At 38.5% G+C, this 26,806-nt stretch overlaps 2 protein-coding genes across 3 annotated transcripts in view; one reads left to right on the forward strand and one right to left on the reverse strand.

Moving 5' to 3' along the window:
- MAP2K6 (mitogen-activated protein kinase kinase 6) overlaps positions 1-26,806 on the reverse strand; it is a 1,063,669-nt gene that overhangs the window by 279,465 nt on the left and 757,398 nt on the right. The window lies entirely within an intron of this gene.
- The window catches only part of LOC121921515 (cholesterol transporter ABCA5-like), a 69,550-nt gene that overhangs the window by 30,785 nt on the left and 11,959 nt on the right, over positions 1-26,806 (forward strand). For both annotated transcript variants that reach the window (XM_042449699.1, XM_042449700.1), the window contains exons 14-31: positions 937-1,056; positions 1,937-2,075; positions 2,209-2,299; positions 3,412-3,551; positions 3,889-4,008; positions 4,520-4,721; positions 6,646-6,818; positions 8,009-8,130; positions 8,618-8,755; positions 9,085-9,198; positions 14,707-14,877; positions 18,530-18,643; positions 19,588-19,722; positions 22,792-22,857; positions 23,853-23,944; positions 25,162-25,285; positions 26,141-26,258; positions 26,346-26,437. In XM_042449699.1, the coding sequence (XP_042305633.1) occupies positions 937-1,056; positions 1,937-2,075; positions 2,209-2,299; positions 3,412-3,551; positions 3,889-4,008; positions 4,520-4,721; positions 6,646-6,818; positions 8,009-8,130; positions 8,618-8,755; positions 9,085-9,198; positions 14,707-14,877; positions 18,530-18,643; positions 19,588-19,722; positions 22,792-22,857; positions 23,853-23,944; positions 25,162-25,285; positions 26,141-26,258; positions 26,346-26,437 (2,271 nt within the window). The remainder of the gene's footprint in view (positions 1-936; positions 1,057-1,936; positions 2,076-2,208; positions 2,300-3,411; positions 3,552-3,888; positions 4,009-4,519; positions 4,722-6,645; positions 6,819-8,008; positions 8,131-8,617; positions 8,756-9,084; positions 9,199-14,706; positions 14,878-18,529; positions 18,644-19,587; positions 19,723-22,791; positions 22,858-23,852; positions 23,945-25,161; positions 25,286-26,140; positions 26,259-26,345; positions 26,438-26,806) is intronic.

Consider the following 26,806-nt stretch of genomic DNA (forward strand, 5'->3'; position numbering starts at 1 on the left):
AGAGGGATCTGTGGGACCGATTTGGGGAAAAATGGAATTTGTATATGGATAAGTGATACAAATAAAATAAATTCAAAAGAAGAAGAAGAAGAAGAAGAAGAAAGAGTGCAGTTTTCCTTGTAAAAGTGCTATTTTCTGCCACCACCATATTAAATTTATTAAATTGATGTGTCAGCTATGATCACAGTCCAAGCCCTGTATCCATGGGGAATACATTCCCAGATTTACCAAGGATAGTGAAAATGAATACTGTATAGTAAACACTCTATTTCTGCTGAAAGTTGGGAGGATCTCCAGATGCCTAGAGAGGTGGTCTCTCTAGATATATGAAGATCCTTCAACGTGATTCTGTGGTCAGCTTCCAGTGGATCATAGAACTGCACTGTAGGATCACCAGATGCTCAGAAAGACCTTTTTTCCAAACATGGGCAAGTGAAATGTCAGTTGCTGATCCCATAAATTTAGGGGTCACACTGTATTGGATTTTCTTATTATGCTTTTTTTTATTTAGTGGATTTGAATCCAGTTTAGTTCTGAAGATCTGATATTCCAAAACCACTGGAAACTTATGTACTTAAAATAATTTAGTTGAAACAAATTGCAGGTGTGTGTATGCTGATCTCTTTATCTCTCCTCCTTGTCCTCTTCCCTCTTTTTTTGCCTTCTTTTCTATCATAGGGCATATTTTCTTTGATGGGCCTGTGCTACGGGAGGGGGAGATATTTCCACCAATGACATAACATCTTTTCAAAGATCTCACCATAAATCTTCCAAATGTTCTTTAAAAATTGGGGGCAAAACAACAATTGTGTGTTGGGGGGAGGGGAACATTCTAGATAGTGCATGTAATTTATTGCACTCCTATTTACTTTTTTGTAATTTTGCATTATTTGTTGCTTTAATTACCATTGAATACTTTTGCTCCTGTTTTATTAGGTCCAAAAGGTTTTGCTCGACTTGGACATGCAACTTATTAAAAATAACCAGGCCAAAAAACTTAGTGGAGGACAGAAACGAAAACTGTCAGTTGGATTTGCAGTTCTTGGGGATCCAAAGGTAAGTATTGTAAGGGCAGAATGATAGAATAGTACAATTTTGGGGATTTTTATACAAGAAATATGTTTCTACTTATACAATGAGCCTGCACTATACACGGGCTCATTATAGGCACCTTTTAGCTTATGCTGAAGCCACCTGGCAATAAAAATAATGGCACATGCTGCAAGCCCAAGCCCCATTCTATCCAATCGCGCTTGAGCATATGCACATTTTGCTTTAGACTGGGGGGGGGGGGTGGGTCTGGAACGGATCCAGCATAAAGCGAGGGTGGACTGTAATATAAGCATGTATTTATATTGCAGTAGAGGATTTGTAAAATGAGATCCCTTGTGTATTTATTATTCTTATTCATACTTACCTTTTAAATTAAATTCCAGTTTTTAAGGTGAAAATATTCATTGTTCCAGAGTTAACCAGGGTAGTCCCTTCCTGTTCAGAACTGATAGCATGTATGATGGTTTTTGTTCTTCTCTGAGCACTAAATATGCCAGAGAACTGTATAGATACATTGAGACAGACAAGCAGAAACTCCATGGCCAAGGTCCTTATCTTCCTGATTTAATATTTGAGCCGTGTTAACAACCACAATAAGTATTTTTCTACTTATTGTGGTTGGAAGCTGCATTTAAGAGTTGACCATCTATATTCTGCCACTCATGTTACTTTATTAGAATCATTATAATACACTGTTTATTCACTTGCCTATTGATATATGCTAACGTTGTTGGTCTACATCATTGTTTATCAAAAGGCAAGGTTACCTAACTTGTGGCTCCTTAGGTTGCTAGGTTTGCACTTCTAATGATCTCATAGCCAAGGAGAAATTTTAAAAAGGATACATAGAGCAGTATGTTTCCTTTTTCATGCCAATATTTAGGTATTACTCTTGGATGAACCAACAGCTGGCATGGACCCATGCTCTCGACAAACAGTTTGGAACCTACTGAAAAACAGAAAAGATAATCGAGTGACAGTGTTTAGTACCCATTTCATGGATGAAGCAGACATCATCGCAGGTAATTTTATTTAGGTGCCTGTGGGTTAAATGCATTGCAGTCACAGCTACCATGAATGAGACAATTTGATAGTATAACCATCTTTGTGTTCTCTTGTTTCTTATGGTCCCTTCTTTTCTGCTCTTGTTTCTAGATCGAAAAGCTGTGATTTCCCAGGGGATGCTGAAATGTCTTGGCTCCTCTCTCTTCCTTAAAACAAAATGGGGAATTGGCTACCGCTTGAGGTATTTTTTAGTCATCTCCAGGCTGTTTCAATAATGCCCCCAGTCCTTGGATGTTTTTAATAAGATTTCACTGAGTTAACCCTTCATTTAACAAAAAATCATAAGGATTGTAAAAATAGAGTTTTATGACATCTTAAAGCATGACAGATTTACAGAAAAAGCTTTTGTGGATGCTATTCACTTCATCACGTGAATTCAGTGTTACCTTAAGTGGCAAATTTCTATTTTCTCACCTTGGGTGAGTGGAGATTGTAATGAGTTATATCAGAGGGAAATGAAACTGAAAAAGTTCAGTCAGTGATAATTACTGTAAAAGTGCCACATAATGTCATTGGGTGACAGCCCAGACATCATGTATTGGGTGAGCTGGTTAGTACCTGTAGCATGAAAAATAAAACATTTTGTACAGACAGCCCATAAGGGGTGGCTGTATGCCGCCCCTGGAAGCGCTGGGTTGGGAACGCAGCAACCGCATGTCACACCCCCAACCTGGTGCAAAAAGAACCTACAAATGGCAGGTTCTTTTTCCATCCTGGAAAGGGCATCATAGGCACCATAGCCCAAGAGTTCTGGCAAATGGTAACATAGACCATGCTTTCTTTTATAAATGAGTCTATAGTAAGTCTCAAATGTAATTTCTCAGATTGCATGAAACTGTGTTGGATATTGAACATTTCATATGAGCCTGCCGAAATAAGAAAATTTCCCATGAATCTTGAAATGGGGTTGATATAATTAATCAAGTTTGGGCCCCTGCAGTTTGTTATAAATAAAATATTACTAGTCAGTACTTCCTGATATTATTGAATGGCTTAAACTTTAAAGTGCCATTTTCTCCTTTTTAAAACTTTTTAAACTGTTACACTGTAGAACCTATTTTGTGAAAATTTTTGGTATACGGTTATAATGGCTCTTCTGCTGAAGAAGCTTAGAGATTTTGTTGAATCTGTACTTTCTTCTGAATAATTTTCTTCTTCAGTTGAATTAAATGAAGATTTCTCTTTAAACTTCTTGATGGAATGTTATTCTTTTTAATTTAATTTCTAAAATTAATGGTCACCTTATAAACAATAATATTTACAATATGGATTATAATGTATGTCTTTCCTTAGTATGCAGATAGACAGGTATTGTAACACAGAAGGTACAGCATCTTTAATCAGACAACATATTCCTGAAGCCAGCTTGTTAAAACAAAATGAAGAACAACTTGTATTTGCTTTACCTTTCAAAGACATGGACAAGTTTTCAGGTAGACCTCAATTTTCTATTCAAAAGTGGGAAGTAGATGAGGGAGGGGGAAAAACAAAAAAAAGACAGGGGGGGGGGGGGGGGGGCCTCCAAGAGGGACAATTTCAGCTATGCCGTAACAAACCCAATGGTTATTCTTAAAATGGTTCTAATGCAAATAATCTTATTTAAACTAAGTGGCTTAAAGAAATAAGATAATATTTCAAAGCAGTGTATTGGTATTTCCATGCAGTACTTTTACATCAGCAACTACTGCTGTTGCTAAAGCAGCTGTTGTTTTGTTATTACTAATTTTATTATTACAATTTTATTACTATTACTTCTATTTCTTGTGCTAGCACTGTTTGCTGATCTAGACATTCATTCCCATTTGGGTGTTGTTTCTTATGGTGTTTCCATGACAACTTTGGAGGATGTGTTTCTCAAACTGGAAGTTGAAGCTGAAACTGAACAAGCAGGTGAGAATTCTGTAATGGATTTTATATGATAATCACAATGAAAGAATGAAATTTAATCATATTTCATTGTGTTTTAAGTTATAAAATAATACTTGTCATTTGGGAATATTATAGAAGACCACATTCTTAGGAAGTATTTAGAACGGAGGTCATTAAGACTGCAGTCCTAATCACAAATCCCAGTAAACTCAGTGAAAGGTACTCATGTAAGGTTATATATAAATTTATATAAATTCTTGGTAGGGTGGGGGGAGTCCTGAGCTTGTTTTTCTCAGTTTGTATTACCCATTCTAATTAGCTGTGCCAATTTTCTGTCTTCTCTATAGTAATGACACTTGTATTTCTAACTATACAGTACTCTGGTAGACTTCATTTAAGTTCTGTGTTTCTGAGTAGATACATGTGTAGAGTTAATATGTTAATGGTTATTTAATAAACTCTAAACCAAGATTTATAGAGCAAGAATCTGTTATGTGAGGACATATATGTAACTGCCAGCTCACATTCCCAGATTTTGGTATTTTTAATCCTGAGCAAGCTGAAGAGGAAACAGATGCAAAATCTGTTGATGAGTTAGAGCAAAGCCTGCTGATGCTGTCTGAGACAAAAGCTTGTGCGCTGAGCAATAAGGCACTTTGGAAAAAGCAAGCAATCACTATGGCAAAGGTTCATTTTCTTAACTTCAAACGTGATACTAAATCAATGACTGAAATGTAAGTATCTCTGTTTTTGTGTGTGATTTGATCAGAATTTTAAGTGTTACAGATGTGTCTTGAGATTGGGTGATCTAAATGTGGTCTGATGACCTCATATTGCTTCAGATTTTATTATATGTGTGTTATTAGATATCAGTATATTAAATCTATAAATTATTTCATGCAACTGTAATACATTACATTATTCCCCACCCCCAAACAATCTGAGATGTATCTTTCAGCAATTTATCACATTCAAGGCGGGTTATATTGGCAGGTTACAAACGGCCCTCAAGGGGCCGTTTTCCCGCAGCCGCCATTTGCTGCGTAGGGAAGCCCCAGCTGCCAGACCGCGAGGCTTCCCCGCGCAGCAAAAAAGGAGCGGCGAAATGCTGCTCCTTTTTGGAATGCGGACGTGGCGCTGCGAGGGGTGGAGTGCGCCCTCGCGACGTCACTTCCGCCGCGACACGTCTGGACGCACAGCGTCCAATACGTCAACATGGCGGCGCCCATGTGGATGGGCGCCGCGAAAAAGTACGTGCTCCGCACGTACTGGGAGGAAGGGCTGTCAGGAAGGTAAGAACCTTCCTAACCCTAATACGGCCCTTCCTAACTCTAGTACGCGCGGAGCGCGTACTTTATGGCGGTTTGTAACCCGCCTCAGTAACCTGCCTTGAATCCCACTGTGGAAGAAAGGCAGGATATAAGTCCTGTAAATAAATAATAAATCACATCGTGACTATCTTTGAAAGAGATTGCAGTGAAAGTGTGGTGTATTGCAGTCCCCATACATAGGGAAGTGCTGACAAGTGTAGTGACCCTGTTAAAAGGAACAGTTTGTATATGTGTGTTGGGAAGATATTATTAATGAAAACTTGGGTGAAGCTAACTCTACATTTGGCAGAAATTCTCTTATGTCAGAATAGAACACAGATTTTTGCCTCATATTTTAACAACCTCGTCCTGTAAAAAAGAAGAAAAAAGAATAAGGACTTGCTCCCATTAAACTTGATGTATCACCATCACTATTACAGTGTTATAGAGGAACTGGCACCTCTTATTTGAGAAGATTAGTCAGCACTGACCAACCTGTCATTAACACTCCCCATCCAACGTACTGTACAATGCTCATCTTCTGCGTAGGTTTGTAACTCTCTCCATAGCTATGCCAGCCTCCACAGAATACTAGCCCCTCCCTCTGTATGGAATAGTGTAGCAACTCCTTCATATCACATACAGATTTCTTTTATCATGGTAGTGGGTTTGTCATTGATGTAGTAGCCATGTCTTCCCAATAGTCTAAATCAGTGGTCCCCAGCCTTTGTTCCTCCATTTGATTTGGACTTCACTTCCCAGAAGCCCCAGACAATTTGGCCAACAGTCAGAAGTTATGAGAGCTGAAATTCAAATCATCTGGAGGATAAGTGGTTGGGAACAAGTGGTCTAAATAAATAGTTTACTAGTTGCATTGTAAAAGCACATGGATTTGCTGTCATAGTGCATTTGCTTACAGATGTGGAATTATGGATGATTCAAGTTATTCTTTAATTCCTTCTAAAGCAAGGATGTGTAGAAGATGGACTGCAGGCATATATAGGCTGATTCTTACAAAGATTGATGAAGTAGGTGGAGCTTATCTTGAGTAGGTCCTTCCTTTGTTTTAATGCAAGAGAATATACTCAAGATCACTTAATGCAAGAGTTGTCTTTTTTTTTAAAGGGCACCTTTTGGCCCTCCAGATGTTACTGAACTGCAACTCCCATAAGTGCTAGCCAAAATAATCCAGGGTTAAGGATTATGGGAGTTGCAGTCCAAAAATATCTGGAAGGCCACAGTTGTCTGCTGTAGCCTTAAGAGAACATTCATATGTATTTGGTACATTTATTATAGAATGTGCAGTTTCTAGAAAGGAAAATATTAAAAATACTTCTTTCCTTTTCAGATTCATGCTTTTTACAATATTTCTGGGTGTTGAGATTTTTATTTTTTATATGTATCAACACTACTTCAAACATGCCATGGTCCCTCTCAAACTCTCTCCAGACCTATATTTCCTTAAACCAAATGAAACTCATCATAAATACAAAACCAGTCTCCTTGTTCAAAACGTCACTGGTAAGAAGTGAAAAAATAGCAGAATTATATTTCAAATTATCTGCTGTAATGTATTGCACCTTTTGGCATTTTAGTCTTTTAACCATCTGAAGTACAGTGGAAAGAAATGGAAAGCATACTCACAGTTTATCCACAGGCTCTTTCTACACAGTGATAACACTACGATTCCACTTTAACTGCCATGGTTGCATCCTGTGGAATCCCTAGAGGGGCTGTGTAGTTTGGTCAGAGGCACTGGACCAAGGGTTCCAAAGGATTGGAACTGTGTCAGTTAAAGTGGAATCATAGTGCTATAACTGAACAGTGTGAAAGGGCCCTAGGTTTAAGAATCATCAGTACAGTGGGTGCTTGGTATCTGCTAGGGTTTGGTTCCAGGACCCTCCATGGATACCAAAATCCATGGATGCTCAAGTCCTGTTAAATACAGTGACGTAGTAAAGTGGTGTCTCTGATATAAAATGGCAAAATCAAGGTTTGCTTTTTGGTGTGTGTCTGTGTGGAGCCATGGTTAGTTAAATCTGTGGCTAAGGAATCCATGGATATGGTGGGCTAACTGTGTAATCAAGGATGGGAATCATGTAGCCTCCAGATGTTGTTGAACTGCAACTCATAGTAGCTAGCATGACAAAGCTTGAATAGTCAATAGTGTATAATACTGGGAGTTTCACTCCAACAGTATCTGGAGAGGTGCATAATTCCAATACCACATGGAATAAATGGCTCGCCGTTGATGTAAGGAACTTTGCAGCTGTAAACAAATTTGTATTTTCATTTTGATCAATCACAAACTGAATCAGAGAACATGATTATGTAATAAATCCAGCCAGCCTACTAGTATGTAGCTTTTTGATTTGTGTTCAGTGTTCATAGTTTGATTTCTAAGTAAATGAACAAAATGTGAACACCTAATATTGCTATGTAATTACAATGAACACACAACATCATAATTTGATATGTACACAAATATGCATAATGTACTGTGGCTTCCAATGACCACAAACCTCATATTGGTGTAATGCCAAGAGGAAATGCATATCTATAGTAAGAATACATATCTAGAGCTGTCTTTGACTTGGGTGGTAGAAGTGAAAGATCTGCATATACTCAAATCATATATTAGAGAAGAGTCTTTGAATCAATACATGAACCTGTCAACTTGCTTTTTTTTTTTTTTTTTTGTCTTATCCCAGGCATTGATGACATTATCAGTGGTCTTAGGAGCCAGAATATCCTGACAGAAATATTCAGTGGAAGTGATTATGTGTCGGTTGCCCCCCATAATGGAGCATTAAATGTGTCTCATGCGCGCACGGTGAGGAGAAAAATAGATTATATTTAACTGCTGGTCCTGTGAATGGGTAATAATTTAAATGGTCATTTTATATTACATCTGGAGTGACAATTGTTTTTTGTTTTTTTTAAAAAAAAAACCATAAACATCTTGTTTTAGCTATTTTTAAATCTTGTAATATAAGCTGCTTTAAGTCCCATTTTGGGAGAATGAGATATACTGGTAAATCAAACCAATCAGTCAATAAATGTCTGATCCTTCTGAGCCAGAGCAAGGAATGAGTTCTGTGGGAGGGGGTTGAAATTATGTGCGGAGACCTATATTAGAAGCAGTATTCAGTATTTTCAAAGGCAAGATCAGAGTTTCATGGAATGCTTTCTCTGGTGTGTAACCATCATTTTCTGGCCTTGGTTTAAGTATTTTTCTATTTAGGCTAGTAGGAAAGTGCTAATAGGGAAAAGGTGCTGAGATTTATAGCTAATATGTTAAATGTCTATTGTTTTTTCAGAACTACATCTTTACAGCTGCTTTTAACCGCTCCATGATACATTCTGTACCTGTTATGATAAATATTATTAGCAACCTGTATCTACACAGTTTAAATGTAACAGAAAGCATCAGTGTATGGAGAAGCTCTTTTTTTGAAGTAAGTAAATACACATTCTAAAGGCTGATACTGTAAAATGAAGTGATGTGTGTGGGGGAGATATTCTGTAGATTGTTTTGCTGTGTGCACATACAAGTCAAGCATATAAATGTACAAACATCAGGTCACGCTGGATTTCCATGCATTATAGGACTGAACAATTTTAATCCACAAAAACATTTACTACCTTGTTTTGTGGACTTAGGCTGACAACAAAAAACAAGATTATCAAGCCACTGGTTACACCCCAATGCTTATGAACATGGAACCACATTTCACTGTGATCTTTTTCTGTAATTCTCTAATATCACAATCTTGTTATTTTGCAGAAAATAGCTGATCAAGGTTTTGTGACCATTCTGATTGTTCAAGGCGTAACTTTAGGAGTCACCATAACTGGGATGCCATCATATTTTGCCATGGAGAATGCAGAAAACCACAGGGTAAATTTATGTATTAAACCAGTTTTTTTTAAAAAAAAAGCACACCATATCCCATATATTGACCAATATAGTGTTTCATTTGGCCAATCATGTTTCACATGATCAGATGGAAAATCAGGAGTTTCTATAGTTGTCTACTGATCACCTTGTTGGATCATACACTTAGGGCTACAGCTAATTCCTAGTCTCAGTCAGAGTATATCCATTGAGAAAATGGCATTATCATGATGTTGGTTTTAGGCCTACAATAGCAATTCGGGACCAAATTGTTGTATTGTCCAAAACAGACAGCTCAAAAGAAATGGCTTCTGGCTGTGTTCAGATGACGCATACCCCCACGGCAGCCCATTTGGGACTCTGATGGTGGCCCGCTTTGAGAACAGGTCATACGATTGCCACAGTCCCAGGCTGATCGTGATGATCACAGCCAGAGACCACTCCTTGCTGTTTATCTGTTCCGGGGCAAAGATTGATACTTTGAAAACTGAGAATTGATACTATGCACTCAAAATGTGTTGATGGTACTTGCTGAATATACTGCTGATTTTTTATCTACACTCTTTTAAGGCAAGTTGATATTGGCAAAGGCAGCCTGCTCAGTACTATGGATCCCATTAGAAACCTATAACAATGTAGAAGTTAATGTTTCATTTGTGTACCTTTATATGCTGCATGAGAGCCAGTGTGGTGGTGTGGTTTGAGCTTTGACTTATGACTCTGGTGATCAAGACTAAAATCCCTATTCAGCCATGGAAACACACTGGTTGACCCTGGACAAGTGACACACTCTCAGTCTCAAAGGCAAGCAATGGCAAACTCTCTGAACAAATCTTGCCAAGAAAACCCCTTGATAGGATTCCCTTAGGGTCACCATAAGATGGAAATGACTTGAAGACACACAGCAACATATACTACGTGTCACGTGTGTTGTATGTTCTTCTGACAAACCTCAGTGCTAAATACATCAAGTGCTGTTGATTAGTTCCTCTCTCACCCCAGTGATACAGAAGGAAAGGTACAGGTAACAAAAGAGAATGATTGACAACTATTAAAGGAGAGAGAACCTCAAAGAAAAATTCAAGCTGAAGTTCTATGTGATGGGGAAAGGAAAGCAGGACAACCCTGGTCAAGAGAAATGCTTCATATAACAACAACCTTATCCAATTCAGTGATAAACAATATCAGTCAGATAGGCACAGAAAAAGTGTCTGCCCCCTGTTCCAGTGACATTTTTGTTAAAGGAGGTTGGAAAGAATACGCTTTAGTTTGTGATCTGGACTATAAAGTTGGTCTTGGGAGAGGGAGGAAAGAAACTAAATAATGATTTTTCTGTAGGGAAAACTCTGTGGCTGCAAACTTTTAAAAACCCTGGAGTAAGTATTCACTTGGAGAGAATGTGCCCATTAATTTTAAGAATGTTATGCTCTGGTAAATTATTCACTGGTAAGGAAATATACTCTACAGAACTTTAGAAATATTTTTTCCATACACTTATTCTTATTATTGAAATTGCTAGGCCCTGGTGGGTCTGGTGCAAATTACTTCAGGGACATTGCTGAGAAAGTAGGGAAGAGGAATTTTGAGAAGATAGCTATTCTTGTGTATAACTGAACAGAACTTAACGAGGGGAGGAGGAGTATGTTATTGTTTGAAGGGAAGAGAAAGTAAACTGATTAGCCTACCAACAGTGGAGGTGGAATCTGTGACTGATAGAAGATGCTCTTGTGCATTATTTAAAGGTTCTTAATTTGTAAATATATACAATTTAAAGTAGGGTGAGAATTTTGCAGGGAGACACTTGTGCAAACCTTTTAAAAATGCAGAATCAAATTTCTGGAAACCTTCAAGGAACTTGGAAGTGTGGCCCATGGGAATGTGGAGATAAGGGAAATAGAGATGAGCAGTTGGGGCTCCAGCATCACTTACAGGGTTGTATTAGTCCTCCTACGAACAGAAAGGAACGTAAGATCTCCCTTCCCTCATGAGTCTCATGTTCTCCCAGTAAAACTGTTAAAAGAGGATTTGTGTGTGCATGGGTGCTGCTTTTTAACAAGTTACACTTTTGGACAGTGCCCCATTCCTTAACCTGGTGAGTAAGTAGGGTATGCATGTAATTAAAAAAGGCATATAGATATATACATTTGTCTAACAAAATGGAAATTGTAAGTAAATTAGAAGCTGGTGAAAGAATCTCTAAAAGGTTGAAAATATTTGTGTTTATTTATGCAAGTTTCACCTGAGATGGCTTTTTCATTTCATACATGTATATTGTTAGTTTTGAATAAAAAGTACTGTATGTGGGAAATTGTTGAAGTGTTATTTTTTGTGGTGCAGGAACCTATGACATTCTTTCCATGTTTTTTTTTTTTTTTTGCCACTGGTACCATATTTGGTGTCAAAGAAGTAATGCCCAGGAACATATCTGCTTCATTAACTGAGGTATATCTTTAAGGGGAATGGAGCAGAGAGAGCTCAAGAAGGGAGAAATAAGATAGAGATGGAACAGATAGGGAAAGTGGTAGATTGTGATAGTTGGGAGCTGGTAGAGAGCTAGTCTGGAAAGGAAAAGTGCAGTGTACGTTGTTACACTGAAAAAGTATAGAGCCACCTTACAAACAAACACCTTAAAAAGTTGTGAAGTCAAAGGCTTTCGTGGCCGGCATCCATAGTTTATTGTGTTTTTTTCGGGCTATGTGGCCATGTTCTAGAATAGTTTGTTCCTGATGTTTCACCATCATCTGTGGTTTTTTGGGGGTTACAAAAAACAATGGATGCCGGCGCTGAAAGCCTTTGACTTCACCTTACAAAAGATGTGAACCTCCAATGACCCTTTAGTTACTGCTTTTGCTTTACATCTCTGCCTGGACATGAGAGAAATCAGCCACACAGATACAAACCTGAACCCAAATTAGAATACCTTTGCTTGTCCAGTGCTGTTTGGGCCCCAAATACCAAACCAGGGAGTAGTTTTTAAGGTTTCAGCAGCAAAGCAGATGGAGAGTGAGTCCATTACAATATTTGACAATGTTTCTGATTTTGCCATCATGTTACCCATGATGAAAATGTCTTCCTTCAGTGTTTACTCTTTATCATATCATTAATGTGTAAATAATATGACATTGCTTAAATTTATTCTAAATTTTGCAAATCATGTTTTTAATTTAATTTGAAATCAACAATTTGAATCCCAAACCATTTTGGGTTGTTTTAGTCTGTCATCCTAAAGCTGTGCTATTACTCAGGATATCTTTGAAAACTGTAAAATATCTATAAATATGTAGTAGACTACACTCTGTTAGCTCAAGGACTTAATATGGTAATAATACATTTTGATTAAGAAGCTTGGAGGCTGCATTTGCTCAGTGGTGTGAGCAAAGATTCTACACTTGCTCAGAGTTGTTATTAATCATTGCATATTGTTGTTTTTTAAAAGAACTGTGCTATGAAATTATTGTCTGGCTAGTCATCTATTGTTGTTCCTCAGTTCACTGGGTAACACAATGGATGAATGTCTTTTAAATACCACATATGACTATATATATAAGGCAATGGATATGCAAACATAAATGTAAGGTAAATGATATAAAGCAAGGGAAATACAAATAATACTCTCAATATGAATATTCTTTGTACCTGCTTTCCTTTATATCGTTTGCATTACCTCTGTGTTTTGGCATATAGAGCCATCTTTTTGTGCAGAGATTTAGTTTCTGCTTGTGTCAGGGTTGCATGGATGCTGCCACTGTCTGTCAGTTAGACTCTGCACTTGGTCACATCCACTTGTGATTGGAATGCCCCCACTTTCCCTTTTTGCAATGGATGTGTCCCTATATTTCCACACACACACAATATTTGAAGTGCTGGAAATAATTATTCCTTGATGTATTGCTGCTGCTGTTGTTGTGTACCTTCAAGTTGTTCTGCACTTTTGATGAACTTGAGGCAACCCTATCAAAGAGTTTTCTTGGCAATATTTGTTCAGAGAGGGTTTGCCTTTGCTTTCCTCTGAAGCTAAGAGAGTGTGACCTGCCCAAGGTAACTCAGTGGATTTCTATGGCAGAGCAGGGCTTCAAACCCTGGTCTGCAGAGTTGTAGTCCAAGCCTCAAACTACTGGCCATGCTGTCTCTCTATATTGCTGTTCCTTCCCTTTAAGTTGCTATGTATTTATCGATAATTATTCATGTTTCTTAATAGAATGTTTTATTTATAGAATGTAAATTTATATTTATTAATTTATAAATTAAGTTATATTTTTGAATAATGTTCTTTCACCATATGGGCTACTGTATATACTCATGTATAGGTCTAAAATTTTAGTCAAAAAATTGACCCAAAAAAACTGAGTCAACTGTATTTTAAATCTTATAAAAAGGGAGCCATCCCTTGGTGAAAGGCACTGACACCCCCCCCCCCCCAGCTCTCTCATCTATCCAGTGTTCAAATAGTTATTCCTGCTGGAATTTTGTTAAGTTCTTTGGCATCATTTTCCTTTGCTTCATCCTACAAATCCTTTGTCACATGCACCTAAATTTTACCCTCAATTTATACATGCGATCGTATCAAAATCCATCATTTTAGCCCCAAAACCTGACCTCAACTTATACATGGCATTGACGTATAAGTGAGTATATACTGTACAATAATTTGTGTGCTTGTAGTATTTTGGGTGACTTCACTCTCAAGACTCTGGGTTAAATTCAGAATGTAGCTCCTTCCATCTGCAGAGGTTTTCTGATACAGCAGAGGAATCCCACAGAATAGGAGAGGGAATGATTTTCCTAAATACCCCCCTCCCCATGCCACCGCCAAGCTCTTTCTGATTCACTGTAAAAGACCCACCAGAAAAGAAAGGGAGGTTATGCTGGGAGCTGCAGAAAGGAGGATGTGAATCTTTATTTCTTTTATTCCCACACATAGAAACAAGAAATTTCTCATTTTTCCCTTCTGCATGATGGGATTACCAGAGAAGATAAGGAGATTTGAGGGAGGGGTTTGCATTTTTAAAGGTGCTTTTGCATTCTTGAACTTTTTTTGCAAAAATATTTGTGACACAAAAACATTATTTTGCACAGGAAGCAGTCATAGCACAAAACTATCCACATTTATTTCCAACAAATGTTGTGGGAGAAATGCGGGATATAAATCATTGAAATAAATAAAACAAACATTTTGGAGGGTTTTTGCAAAAAAATTCAAAAGATAGTAAACCATTTTTGATGAGACATTTCAACGTATAGGGGCACTCTTTCTCACTGAAGGTAGGAAAAATTGTGCAAATGGAGTAGGTAAATTATATCCACAGCAAGAGGAGGAGGAAACCAGGGTGGGAAAAGCATTTTCTTTCTTTCTACAGTTTTCAGCAGAACTGCTCTCAAGGAGTGCTACTACTAGGAGAAGAATATGCTGAACCTATCCCTGTGTTGAAAATGCTATCATTAGATGAGTTCTCATTTTTCATACATGACGTCATGTTTAATTTTTATTGTTGTTGTTGTTATTATTTGCAGATCAAAGCCTACACTCAACTTAAGATATCAGGCCTTTATCCATCTGCTTACTGGTGTGGACACGCAATAGTTGACATTCCTTTATACTATATTCTTCTTTTTCTGATGATGGGAATCTTGTATGCTGTTTATCATGATATTAATTTTTTTCCTATAGAGTTTCTTGCTATGGTACGTTTTTTGTTTTACTTTTGTTTCTTGCTCTCTATATTGGCTTAACAAAAGTGGCAAAAATCTAGATCTTCCAGCTGTCCCTAGTTTTTATACTTTTCTCTAGAAGGGATGAGCATAATTTTGTCCTTGTTTTTGCCTTTTGGGGAATGTATTGTTTTACGTATTAGTGTGAGTTTTTACTGTTGTCATTCTTTTTAGTTCATCTCCATTCTTTGTAATTCAGGTTCTGTGGAAGTTAGTTATCCAAGTATGTACATGAATGCTTTTTGTTTCTAGAGCACATGCAAATAAATGCATAACGATGGATACCATTTTTATTAATGGGAGGGGGGCATGAATAACCCACTTTTCAATTTGGAGGCTTCCACGTTATTGTGCCCAATTTTAAACAACATAATATAACCCACACAATCTCAGAAACCAACTGAGATGAAAAAGTATAAAACAATAGCAAGGTAAGACACAGCCTGCCATTTCACACACTACATTTTCTGAAGTATGTTTTGAAAAATTGACAAAATCATAAAAATAATTGTATATTTTTCAAGTTTGCCTTTATCCTAAGGAACTGTGCCTCACTTGGTTATTAACCAGGCTATGGCAGATCAAATGAATAAACTACATAGCACATGGTGAAGACAGGCCTTCAGCAAAGTGGTGGGGTTTGTCAAGTGATTTTTGGTGTAAAAACACAAGTTAAGAAACTAATGCTTAATTTCAGCCTTGAGTGTGTGTATTATGTCCAAAACAAATATTCAGACTTGAATCTACAAAAGATGGGAGATCTATGATTATGGGCCAAAGAGAATGTTTGAGAGTGGCCGTTCCAGCCATGGTCACCCTGGGACTGTGGTGTCGGTATGGCCCACTCTCAAAGTGGGCTGTCGCTGTGGTCCCAAACAGGTTGTCAGAAGAAGCAACTTGTTGGTGCTCCGTTTTCTGGCAGCCTCAGGCCTCCTTAAGCAGCCTCAGCGTGGCTTGCAGCCACTTTAGAGCGTGTGTCATCTGAATGCCATATCCACAAAGCATCCAGAAGCCATTTTATTTGTCCCATCTGCTTTGGGTCTTAGGGGCATGAAGGAGCAGCCATAGGCTGTACCAGACCCAATCGGACTGGGGCCACAGTAAACAGACATCCCACTCCCAAAGTGGGCTGCCACCACACATAGTCCCAAACACATCGGCAGCAGAAGCAGATTTTTGCCTCTCCTTTTTGGACCAGCTCTTGTAGTCTCTGTGTGGCCTCCATGCCATTTCCGGCTGTTTGGGGGGCATGCGTCCTGTAAATGCTACTCCCCCGAAGCAGCTGGAAGCCACTTTGTTTGGCCCATCTGCTTCAGGCCATTGTTAGCTTTTTGTGTATAGTTGTGGTTTATTGATATTGATAGTGTACTTTTTTTTGTTTTTCCTGTCCCTGTCCATGAGCCCTTTCACACTACCTAGTTATAACAGTGTGATTCCACTAACTACAATGACTGTGTCCTATGACATTCTGGGTGGGGTGGCATTATAGTTTGGTCAAAGGCTCCAGAGGAGCTTCCTGGATGAGGATTCTAAGGGTTCCTCCGCCAACTGTCAATCCCAGAATTTCACAGGATAGAGTCATGGTAGTAGGAGTGGAATCATAATACAGTCGCCCCTCCAAACTCACAGATCTCAGATCCGTGACCTCAATTATGTGCAGAGGGGTGACCTCCGTTAATTCTAATGTCATGCGCCTGGGCCGTGCCCTAGTCAAACCTATGAGGTTTAAGTAAGTGTGAGCCTCCGTTTTTGCGGGGGGTCCGGAATGGATCCTCCACACAAAAGGAGAGCCAGCTGTACTATAAATGTGTAGCCTGAAATGACCCTGTGACAAAGGTTTTTATGTTTAACCATGGAGGTGCTTTGATATTTGGAATGGTGACGCCATTTAGGGATTTAGATGCTAGTGCCTATATTTCATATTGCACGAGGAGGTCCCACAGAATGTAGTAGAGAGGCAGAAACACAGATGGAATTGTTTCCATTCGGGTATAGTTCCCAGTTCTAAGTGCAGGCTTGATAAAGAAGGGTTCCTAGTAGAACTCTTTAACCAAGCCTGGCCCAATATTTGGGAGGAGTCCAAGCTAGGTTTCTTCCAAACACTTCTGAAGCACTTCCTTGGACTTCCCTTTCTCTTGCTACAGGCTCCTGCAGATTTTCTTTTGGCACTTGTCCTTTCCATGGGCCTCCATTGTGGTCATCATGTTACAAGAAGCTTGTCAGGTGATACAAAAAGCAGAAATAAGTCTCAGTGAGAACCTTCTGCACTACCCACACTAGTGCTGTACATACTCATTTATAAGTCTAGAGATTTTATTTTAAAAAGTTACCCCAAAAAACTGAGTTGACTTATCCAGAGGCCAATGTAAGTACTGCACTTTAACTCTTATAAAAAAGGAACCATGCTTTGGTGAAAAGCATGAGTGTAATCTATCCTGGAAAGCGCTGACCCCCTCTATTCTCTCATCCATCCAGCCTTCAATATGAGCACAAACATATACCTGCTAGAATTTTGTACGTTCTTTAGCACGGTTTTCCTTTGCTTCATCCTTTAGATACTTTGTTACATGCTCTTAAGTTTTACCGTTGACTTTATCCACAATTCATATCAAAATCCATAATTTTGGCCCCCAAACCTGCTCTCGAATTATACATAAGGTTGATTTATAATCGAGTATATATGTTACTTCTCCCCTCAATACCACATCCCTGTTGGAGAGTAGGTGAGTGAAGAAGTTGTAGCAGCTCAAGTCTTGCAGATTGTCCTCCAGTTTCAAAAAAGAGCAGGTGCTGTAAGAAACACTGGTCTCATGGGCTATTCAATGTGTCTTTTGTCTTTCAAATGCCTCTTTCATGTAAAAGCTTCACCTACTTTATTTTACATGCAAAAATGAAGACTTTTCCAAACGCACCTGAGTAAATAGACTTAAGTCTTTGAAAGTTCATACTGCCAATTTCTTTCAGTTATTCTCAAAGGTACTACAAGATCTCTCTACATACATTTACTATTAGGTGAGATTAGAAGAGACGCTGCACAGTTTCAGTTATTTTTTTCACTTCCGACTCTTTACCAAACATTTCATTAATACAGTGGTTGATGTGCATTAAAAAGGTGTTTTAATCCCAAGTTTCAAAAATAAATCACATTATGCTGACCATTTTTTCATTGTGGTATCCTGGGATACCTTTCTTCTCAAGATAAGAATAATTGCATTTACAGTTACATCTTTATATCTGCACTTGTTAAGTGAGAAATGGCGGCTACTGTAGCTCTCTGGGTACCCTTCCCTTTTCAGCACTAGTCTGTTGGGAACCAAGGAGGCCAGCCTGTGTTTGGCCAGCTGCTGATGCTGGGCTTGTCTGTGACACTCAGAGCAAGCTATGAATAACTCAGAGAACTGTAAAAGATAAAAAGTAGTTGTCCTGGCCTAAGGGGAAGAAAACATCAAATGTAGGGCCAACCAGAAGGGCACAGAAAATGTGTATAAGCTTTCAAGATCTCTCAAAAATACACAAGATGTTACAGAGAGCACAGGGAGGGAGAGGGGATGAAAAAGAGCTAACAATGTTGAGGTCATGACCTCTGTATAAGAAATGTATTTTCTCTCTCTCTCTCTCTCTCTAGGGTTTTTGCTTTATTGGCTACGTACCTTCAGTAATTCTGTTCCATTATATTCTTTCCTTTACCTGCGAAACCATACAAAACACCAAAGAATTTTGGTCTTTCATTTTTTCGGCAGTAAGTAAAAGTGTGGTGAATTTTTTGTTCTTTATTACTGGAATTTGGTTGTTTTTGTTTCTTAAGATTATGCCAATTATTTTTTTTTCTGCATTTGGGTTGTGGTTCAATCCTGGAAACATTTTTCTCTCTAAACACCCTCTGGGGTGTGTGAAATACACAGAAACACGGAGGGATCCTTATATGTTGTGGTGCTATTGTTATGGAATGTTCCCTTTTGAGGTCCAGCTGGTGCTAATGTTACCTTGTTTTTAGCACAGTTCTGGGGGGATTTTGGTGATAGATTGCCTTGAAGTTGGATTTTTGTTTCAGCGTAGAATTACAAATGCTGTTCTAAATTTTAAATAATTTTAACCTATTTTAAGTTATTGTTTTAAATTATCTTAATTTAATTTATTTTAGCCTGTCTGATGTTGTTTTGCTGCTATAGCTCACCCTGACATCTTAGGACATAGCTTGGGATATGAATAACTTAATAAATGAACTATCAAACAGGGTATGTTAGATTAGACCAAATAAAAATCTGCAAAATTAATCCACCGTTTTATGTGCAAGTCAGGCAAAATAATTCACCATTTCTTTTATGCTCACATTTGTATTTCTTCTTCATGGATTCTGTATGCATAATCTGTGTAGAGGCGTTCATCTAAATTTGACCCAATTTTTCAAACTATCAGGAGTTGTTGACTGTTAGAGCAGACCCACTGAATCAATGGGACTTCAATAGTGACTTGTTGAGTTCCCACTGATTCAGTTATTCCAGTTGGACTGAATTTAGGCTTTGACCTTAATAAACTGGAATGGATTATTTCTCCATTTACCAATATAAATAAATAAAGTTCCCAGATATTTAAGGTAGCTTTCTAAGAAAGAAATTTTAGGGGTTTTTTTGGTTTGGTTCTTCTTGTTGTTTGTTTTTGTAATTTATTTCTTTTCTCTTTCAGGTAGCCTTGATCTGTATCATTGTTACTGATGTAGCTTTTACTCAATGGTATGAAATAGCTGTTATAATTCACACTTGCTTTTGTGTCTTCATTCCAATCTATCCTCTTATTGGGTGTCTGAATTCTCTTCTAGAGGTGAGCTGAAATATTGCCATTTTCCCCCTGTAGCCTCATGAATGTGACGTGGAAGTGAAAGAAACACATTTGATATAAACTTCATTGCACAAGACTCAAAGCATGGCTTAGAATAAGTGATAGAGGACAGTAACTGGGCTCTAGGAGTGATCTGTTTGGCTTAGAAGTGGTAAATTTTTTAGTTCATACTAAACTGACCAGGAAGACACTATATAAAGCATGGAATCCAGTCCTTTTCTCCAATGTGCCTGTGATTCTAGCCCTTGCTCCATCCTTCTCCTTCAGGGGAAATGGAAGCCTTTAAATATCATCTACAATCAATTATTCCTTGTTGTTTGACTTCAATTCATTTCTGATTTATGGTGACCCTAAGGAGAATCTGTCATGGGTTTTTCTTGGCAAAATTTCTTTGGGGGTGGGGTTGGGTGAGGTTTCCCCCTGTAGCACTCAAACCAATGTGAAAAGGCAATATTATATATATAAAAACAAACTGGGAAGTTGGACAAAGGATGGAGTTGGGCAAAGGGATTAGGAACAATTGGGTGGATGTAGCAATGACAAACCACCTCTGAAGAAATTCTGCCAAGAAAACTATGTGATAGGTTTGCCTTAGGATTGCCATAAATTGGAAATGACTTGAAGGCAAACAACACAGCAACAAGCTTGCATAAGCTACCTCATCTCCTATATCAGTGATGGCGAACCTATGGCATACGTGCCAGAGGTGGCACTCAGAGCCCTCTCTGTGGGCACATATACTGTCGCCCTAGCACAGAGTTTGCCAGAGTTTCTTACTAGAAAGCCAGAGGGATGTGGCACTTTGCAGTAAATAAGTGGGGTCCGGGTTGCAGTTTGGGCACTTGGTCTGTAAAAGGTTCTCCATCACTGTGCTATATGCTCTTTTTCTTTTTAACGGTGGTTATTTTAGTGATATCATCACACCTATGAGCATCATATTGGTCCAAAACACACTGCAGAAATAATGCAGTTTGAGACCACTTTAACGGCCCTGGCTCAGTGCTAGGGAATCCTGGAAGTTGTAGTTTTTCAGGGTACTAGAGCTCTCTGATAGAAAAAGATTTTCTAGCATTGAGATGGAGCAGTTAAACTGGTCTTAAACTGGATTATTTCTGCAGTGTGTTTTGGACCATTAACAAGATACAGGATGAATGGTACCATCTGTCACTAAGGCAGGTTACAGACCGCCGAAAAGCGGCGGTCTGCTGCCGCCGCCGGTTGCAGCATCCGGGAACCGCAGCAGCCAAACGGCACGGTTCCCGGACGCTGCAAAGAAGGAGCGCGAAAATCGCGCTCCTTCTTGCACCCTGGAAGAGATGCCGCAAATGCCGAAGTGCGCACTCGCGGCATCATTTCCGGGGTGCGACGTGCGGACGCAGTGTGTCCGCTATGTCAAGATGGCAGCGGCCATGTGGAACGGCCACCGCCATTTTGTACGGACTGGGTCCGTATTAGGGTTAGGGGCGTCAGAAAGTGATGCCCCTTTCTAACCCTAATATGGACCCAGTCTGTATTTTCAGGCCCGTCTGTAATGGGCCTATGTTTGTCACAAAATTATTTTTTTCCATATATTAGAAGTTATGGCACCAAAAGTATTTTATGGATTATGTGGATTATATTTTAATGTTTTAGTTTTCACTTTGTTTTCATTTTTAAAGTTTTATTATAATAGGCCTATATTTTATGCTTAGATTTTTTTAATGGATTGTTTACAGATCTTAGCCAAAAGAGGCTAAGAAAAAAAAGTGTTCTGACTATTATCTCAAAAAGTTAACACCATAAAATTTGTTGTTGTTGTTTAAAAAAGAGGGTTAGCTGCTAGCATGCCAATTAATTGGTGTATTGGTATTCTGAGAACTGCTAGGGCAGTGTCCTACAGGCCACAAAATAGATTGGATTCCTTCCTTCCAAGGTTGCAGATGAAATTCCAGCCTCATTTATTATGGCCTTGGACCCCCTTTCCCGGCATGTGGAGAAAGTGTCTTAGTTCTTATCTCCCTATGGGCTGAAATAGATGACCTTTAAGGGGCAGCTTTAAGCCGCTCCTTCCGAAACCAGACTGGGGCTGTGGCATGTAAACACCATTCTCCCAAGCTGCCCAGAAGGTGGTTTAACTTGCCGGTCTGTTTTGGCCCCATGTTGAAACTCCAAGACCAGGAGAGATAAAACATTTGTGGCTCTGGGTTATGGCATGGACAAACTGGGGAAGGCCTCTAACTTGCAGGATGCATTGCACACCCTCCCTATCCCTTATCTAACCCCAGCCTGGAACAGAAGATTGACCAGAGGAACATGAATACTCTCAAGAACATTGTTCTTTAAAAAACAACAACACAGGAATAGAACCTCCTTCATCTCTGCTCTGTTGACAGGAGACAGTTAAGGTATCAAATATAAGGCAGCTCAATTTTTGGAGGTAAAACATATCCTGGAAAATACATTAAGTGCCATGCTGAAGAACAGAAAGGAAAAGAGAGAGTAGTTCTCTGTACCTCTTTCTCATTGCTGCTGAACCCAAATAAGATAAGGCTATAGATGGCTTTCAGTTCCTCTTGCATTTCCTGAAGCATCAAGAAAAGTAGAGCAGCCTCTGAAATGATGTTGAAATCAGCCAGGTTTTTCTGACTTGTGGGAGTTGGGTGGGATATTTCTGGCCTGTTACAGACTGCCAACATAAAGCTGCTTCGGGTCTCTTTGGAGGTATGCTATTTAAATGATGCATGCATCCTAAGAATCCGGAAGCTGCACCAAAGCTGCACTCCAGTGCTTAGGAATGGAGTGTGGCGTTGGCGCAACCTCCGGACTCTTAGGACCCATGCATTATTTAAATAGCAAACCTCCAAAGAGACCCGAAGCAGCTTTATTTTGGCAGTCTGTAACAGGCCTTAGTTTGTCTTCCACAATTCTCTGCACTGTAAAGAAGCATGCTCTCCAAATTCACTCAAGAAGCATGTAAAACATTTTCTGAAACATAATTGTATAACTTAAGTTAGAATGACCTGAAAAAATCATGAGAAGTGTTATTAAAATAAGTATTTGTTATCTTATTAGGTAGTCCAAAAGCTTGGTCAAAAGATAGAAAGGAGTACAGATATATTGTTGGCATCAGCAGTAGTGGTAAGCAGCATATTTCTTCTTACAAATTCAGCACACTGGCTTTTTGTATACACTTTGTCAAATAATGAGAAGCTTTATTGTTTATATTGTGCAAGTTACTATTCCTAATTTGTACAATGTTTTGATAGTTTGCAAAAGAATTTAGTCAGGATAATCGTGGTAGTTTAGGATATGGTAGTAAATTATTGCTGTAATTTTATGTTGTGGTGCTTCCACATTGTTTCCCTTAAACTGGTTTTGGAATCTTCATTGAATGGAATAAATGTACATTTTCCAGAACACTGATTCCATTAAACAAATAAGTGGAAGCTGATGAGGTCAGAGCCAGAGAAGGAAATCTTCTGTGATAAACCCAGATGCTGAAAACAGATGGATCACTTCTCTGGGCACTGGTTCTATCAGCCTGGAAGTTATTAAGCCAGTCTGTGTTTTCATTTGCCAGAAATCTAGAAGCCTACTTACATTTTACCTATTCACAACAAGATATAGAATAATAGAAGTGTAGAATTGGAAAGGACTCAAAGAGCAATCTAATCCAGCCAATGCAAAAATCTGAGCCTAAAATGTTCCTGCCAGATAGCCATCGGAATACATTTTTACAAACTTGAATAAATGTACCACCTTTCAAGGCATTCCATTGTCAAAACAAATCTTACAATCAGGAAAGTCTTCCTAATGATCAGTTGGAATCTCCTTTCTTGTAATTTGAACGTTTTAGTTTGGATCCTTCTCTCTAGAGCAATGGCAAACAGCAAACTCTGAGACAACCCTTCAGATAATAGAACATAGTTATCATGTTGCCTTCCAATCTTCTCTATTCTAAGTTTCTCAGTTCCCTCAGCTGTTCTTCATAGGGTTTGATTTCCAAACTGTTTAATGTCTTGGGCAGTCTCCCATTGACAGGTAGTTGAATCAAGTAGCTGAATCAGTTTATGCTTACAGATGCAGTTAATAAAGTTCTTTTAACTAATTCCAATTTTTATCATTGATTTTAGCCTTATGTTCAATGTGTGATTTGGCTCTTTCTTCTGCGCTATCTTGAGGTCAAACGTGGAGGGAAATCAATGAGAAAGGACCCATTTTGCAGGTCACACTTTTGTTTATTGTAACAACCTCTTGTTTGTTTGCTTGTATTTCCCTTTTCAAAGTCATAATTCAAGGGACTACATCAAAGCAGAGTTGGCCAGGAATTAATTCCAATAAAGCACACGCTGCTGCTGGCTCAGCAAAGAGAGTTTACTGCAAAGAAAGTTTACTCTCTGCAGAGAGAGTTTAGTCACACTCAGTCAGAAAAGATGACTTGCTATAATGAGACAACCTTTTGAGATATTTTGCCATTTAGGGACTTTTTAATGAAATTGTTTGCAGGAAACAGCATGTGTTTTTTAAAAAGCACTGTTTCTATGCAAAACATTGGGGGGGGGGAGCTTGTGTAGAAACAAAACTTGCAAACCATTTTTTTTCACAAAAAGTCCTGAAATTTAAAAAAAAAATGGAAAAAGTAATATCTCCCAACAGTTGAAATGATTCATGTAAGAATGAAATAAATGGGTCTCCAGCCTTTGTCAGTGGAGAAGTCCTTTTATCACAGGATGACCTTTAAGGCTTTGCCTGCAGAGTGGTCACTTAGGATGGTGATACATTACACCCTAGAAGCCTTTTTGTGCATGATCCAAGAGTTGTGCCCTTGGAGCATAGTGTGACATGAAGAAGCATTCAAATCACAGGTTCATCTTCTTGGGATGGCAGAACATCTGAGTGTGACTTTTACTGTACTGTCCTAGTTTTCATCATGTCTGAATTACTGTAATGGTTTGTCTTATTGTAACAACCCCTTTAACTCAGATTTAGTTGTAGCAGATGTATACCATGCTAGTGAATTTCACAATACTGTTTGAAAGGATATAGTGACATTTTCCATGAAAAAAATTGCATGAACCTAAATCCAGCATCCCTAAACTTGATCACTGCTGGGGTGAATCTTTAGTCCTTTCAGCTTTGCAGAGGGAGAGATGCACAGCTGTTCCTGCTCTTTCAGCAGTGGTGATGACACCAAGAATCTCAGCAGTGGGAACCTTTGCAAGTGCTTACTGGTGGTGGAGTGAAATCCTTTGTGTGAATGCACATCCAGTCCACTTGATCAGCCAGTTCTGCCATATGGGCGCACTGTCTAGGCAACTGTCAATTCACCTTTATAGGCAGACTTCTCCTGTATACTAGCTCTGTCCAGTTGAGCTGAATAGCGTATTTCTGTCACTTGTATCTGTTTGTGAGCAGAGACTTAACGTTCTTCTTTGTCTTCAGAACTTCTGTGAAACCCCGTCCATGGAAGTACCAAGATGTTTCAGAGGATGAGGATGAGGATAAAGATGTTGTTGCTGAGAGGCTGAGGGTTAAAGAGATGACAACCTGGCAGAGTGCTGAGGAAGTAAATCGTGCTATTCCCCTTTGAAACTTTATGAATGAGTTGGCACTAATTCCTGTTGTAAGGTAGCATGGGCAAGGGAAGATTTGCCCAGACACTTACATATTGCTGTATTTACATAGAGATCAGGAGGCAGCTGGTGATGGGTCTCGCTTTGAATATAAAGGAAAGAAACTTTTAGTACAATGGCAAGTTCTCCATTGTTATAGTAATATGGCCGACCTCCACAGGCTGATTTATACTTACAAGTACAGTACAGTAATTTAGTTACCATTTTTCTCCACACAGTCTATCGCATATATGAAACCATATTAGATAAGCATCAAAATATGAAATGTAAACTGAGCTTTACACAAAGACCTTCAGTCATTTCAGTAGTGTATTATTTGTTATTGTATTAAGGAACTCAAGGCAGTTCTTGAACAGTAAAATAAATCTGGCTAAAAACATAGCAAAACAATTAAAATACCACTTAAAAACCATTCATTGAACAATATAAAATCATTAAAAGCTTACAAAAGTTTAAAAATAGTACTCCCACACACACACATGAAAAAACTTGGTCATTAAAAGCCTGATTAAACAAGAAAATTTTTGCCTGCTGGTGAAAAGAGAGCACTTCCCATTGTCTGTAACTAATTTAACATCAGAAATACCTGTAAGCTGTCTTTCTGTGTACACAAGCTTGTTCACAGGTGAGGTCTCTTTAAGTGATCAATTGATCCTCCATACTGGAAGGAGGCAGTATTGCCCCATTAACTGACTGACTGGGAAGAATTTTCCCTTTCAACTATGTATTTGTATTATATAATCAAACTTTTTCTGTAATAAGTGATATGTTATCTTTGGCTTTCTTAGAAACCAGCAATTTTGGTCAACAGTTTGCATAAAGAATATGACGAAAAGACAGATTTTCTTCTTGGAAGAAAAATAAAGAAAGTGGCAACAAATAATGTCTCTCTGTGTGTCAAAAAAGGTTAGCACTAATTCCAAATCATTTAACTTTTACAAAATAAATGATAACTAAACCTGCAGACCTTATATGTCTTCTTTTGCTTTTTAGGGGAAATATTAGGAGTGCTAGGTCCCAACGGAGCTGGGAAGAGCACACTGATTAATATTCTAGTGGGAGAAGTAGACCCAACATCAGGCCAGGTAGTCAACTGTAAACTAATCTGTGCACACACCCTTCTTCCCATGTTTTCCCATTAACCATTACAAGAATCCTTATCCAGAGTAGATTTTACATGTCTTTGTGGCATAGCAAAATTAAAATTTAATATTTTGAAGATGCATACATTTTGTTGGTTGGTGTTTGGGGTAAGAGTTGTCCACATCTCACAAACATAGCATAAAAATATATACAGTTTGCATTTGGAAGTCTGTTGATTTCTGGACTTGAGATATCCTAAGAACGAAAGTCAGAAAGAAAGAGAAACTGCATTAAAGCATGTGCATATTTGAAAAATGCTCACAACCCACTGCATATGTTTATGAAAAGCACACAAACATATAGTTAATGGA

This window comes from Sceloporus undulatus, chromosome 2, assembly GCF_019175285.1.
Source record: "Sceloporus undulatus isolate JIND9_A2432 ecotype Alabama chromosome 2, SceUnd_v1.1, whole genome shotgun sequence".
Lineage (NCBI taxonomy): Eukaryota > Metazoa > Chordata > Lepidosauria > Squamata > Phrynosomatidae > Sceloporus > Sceloporus undulatus.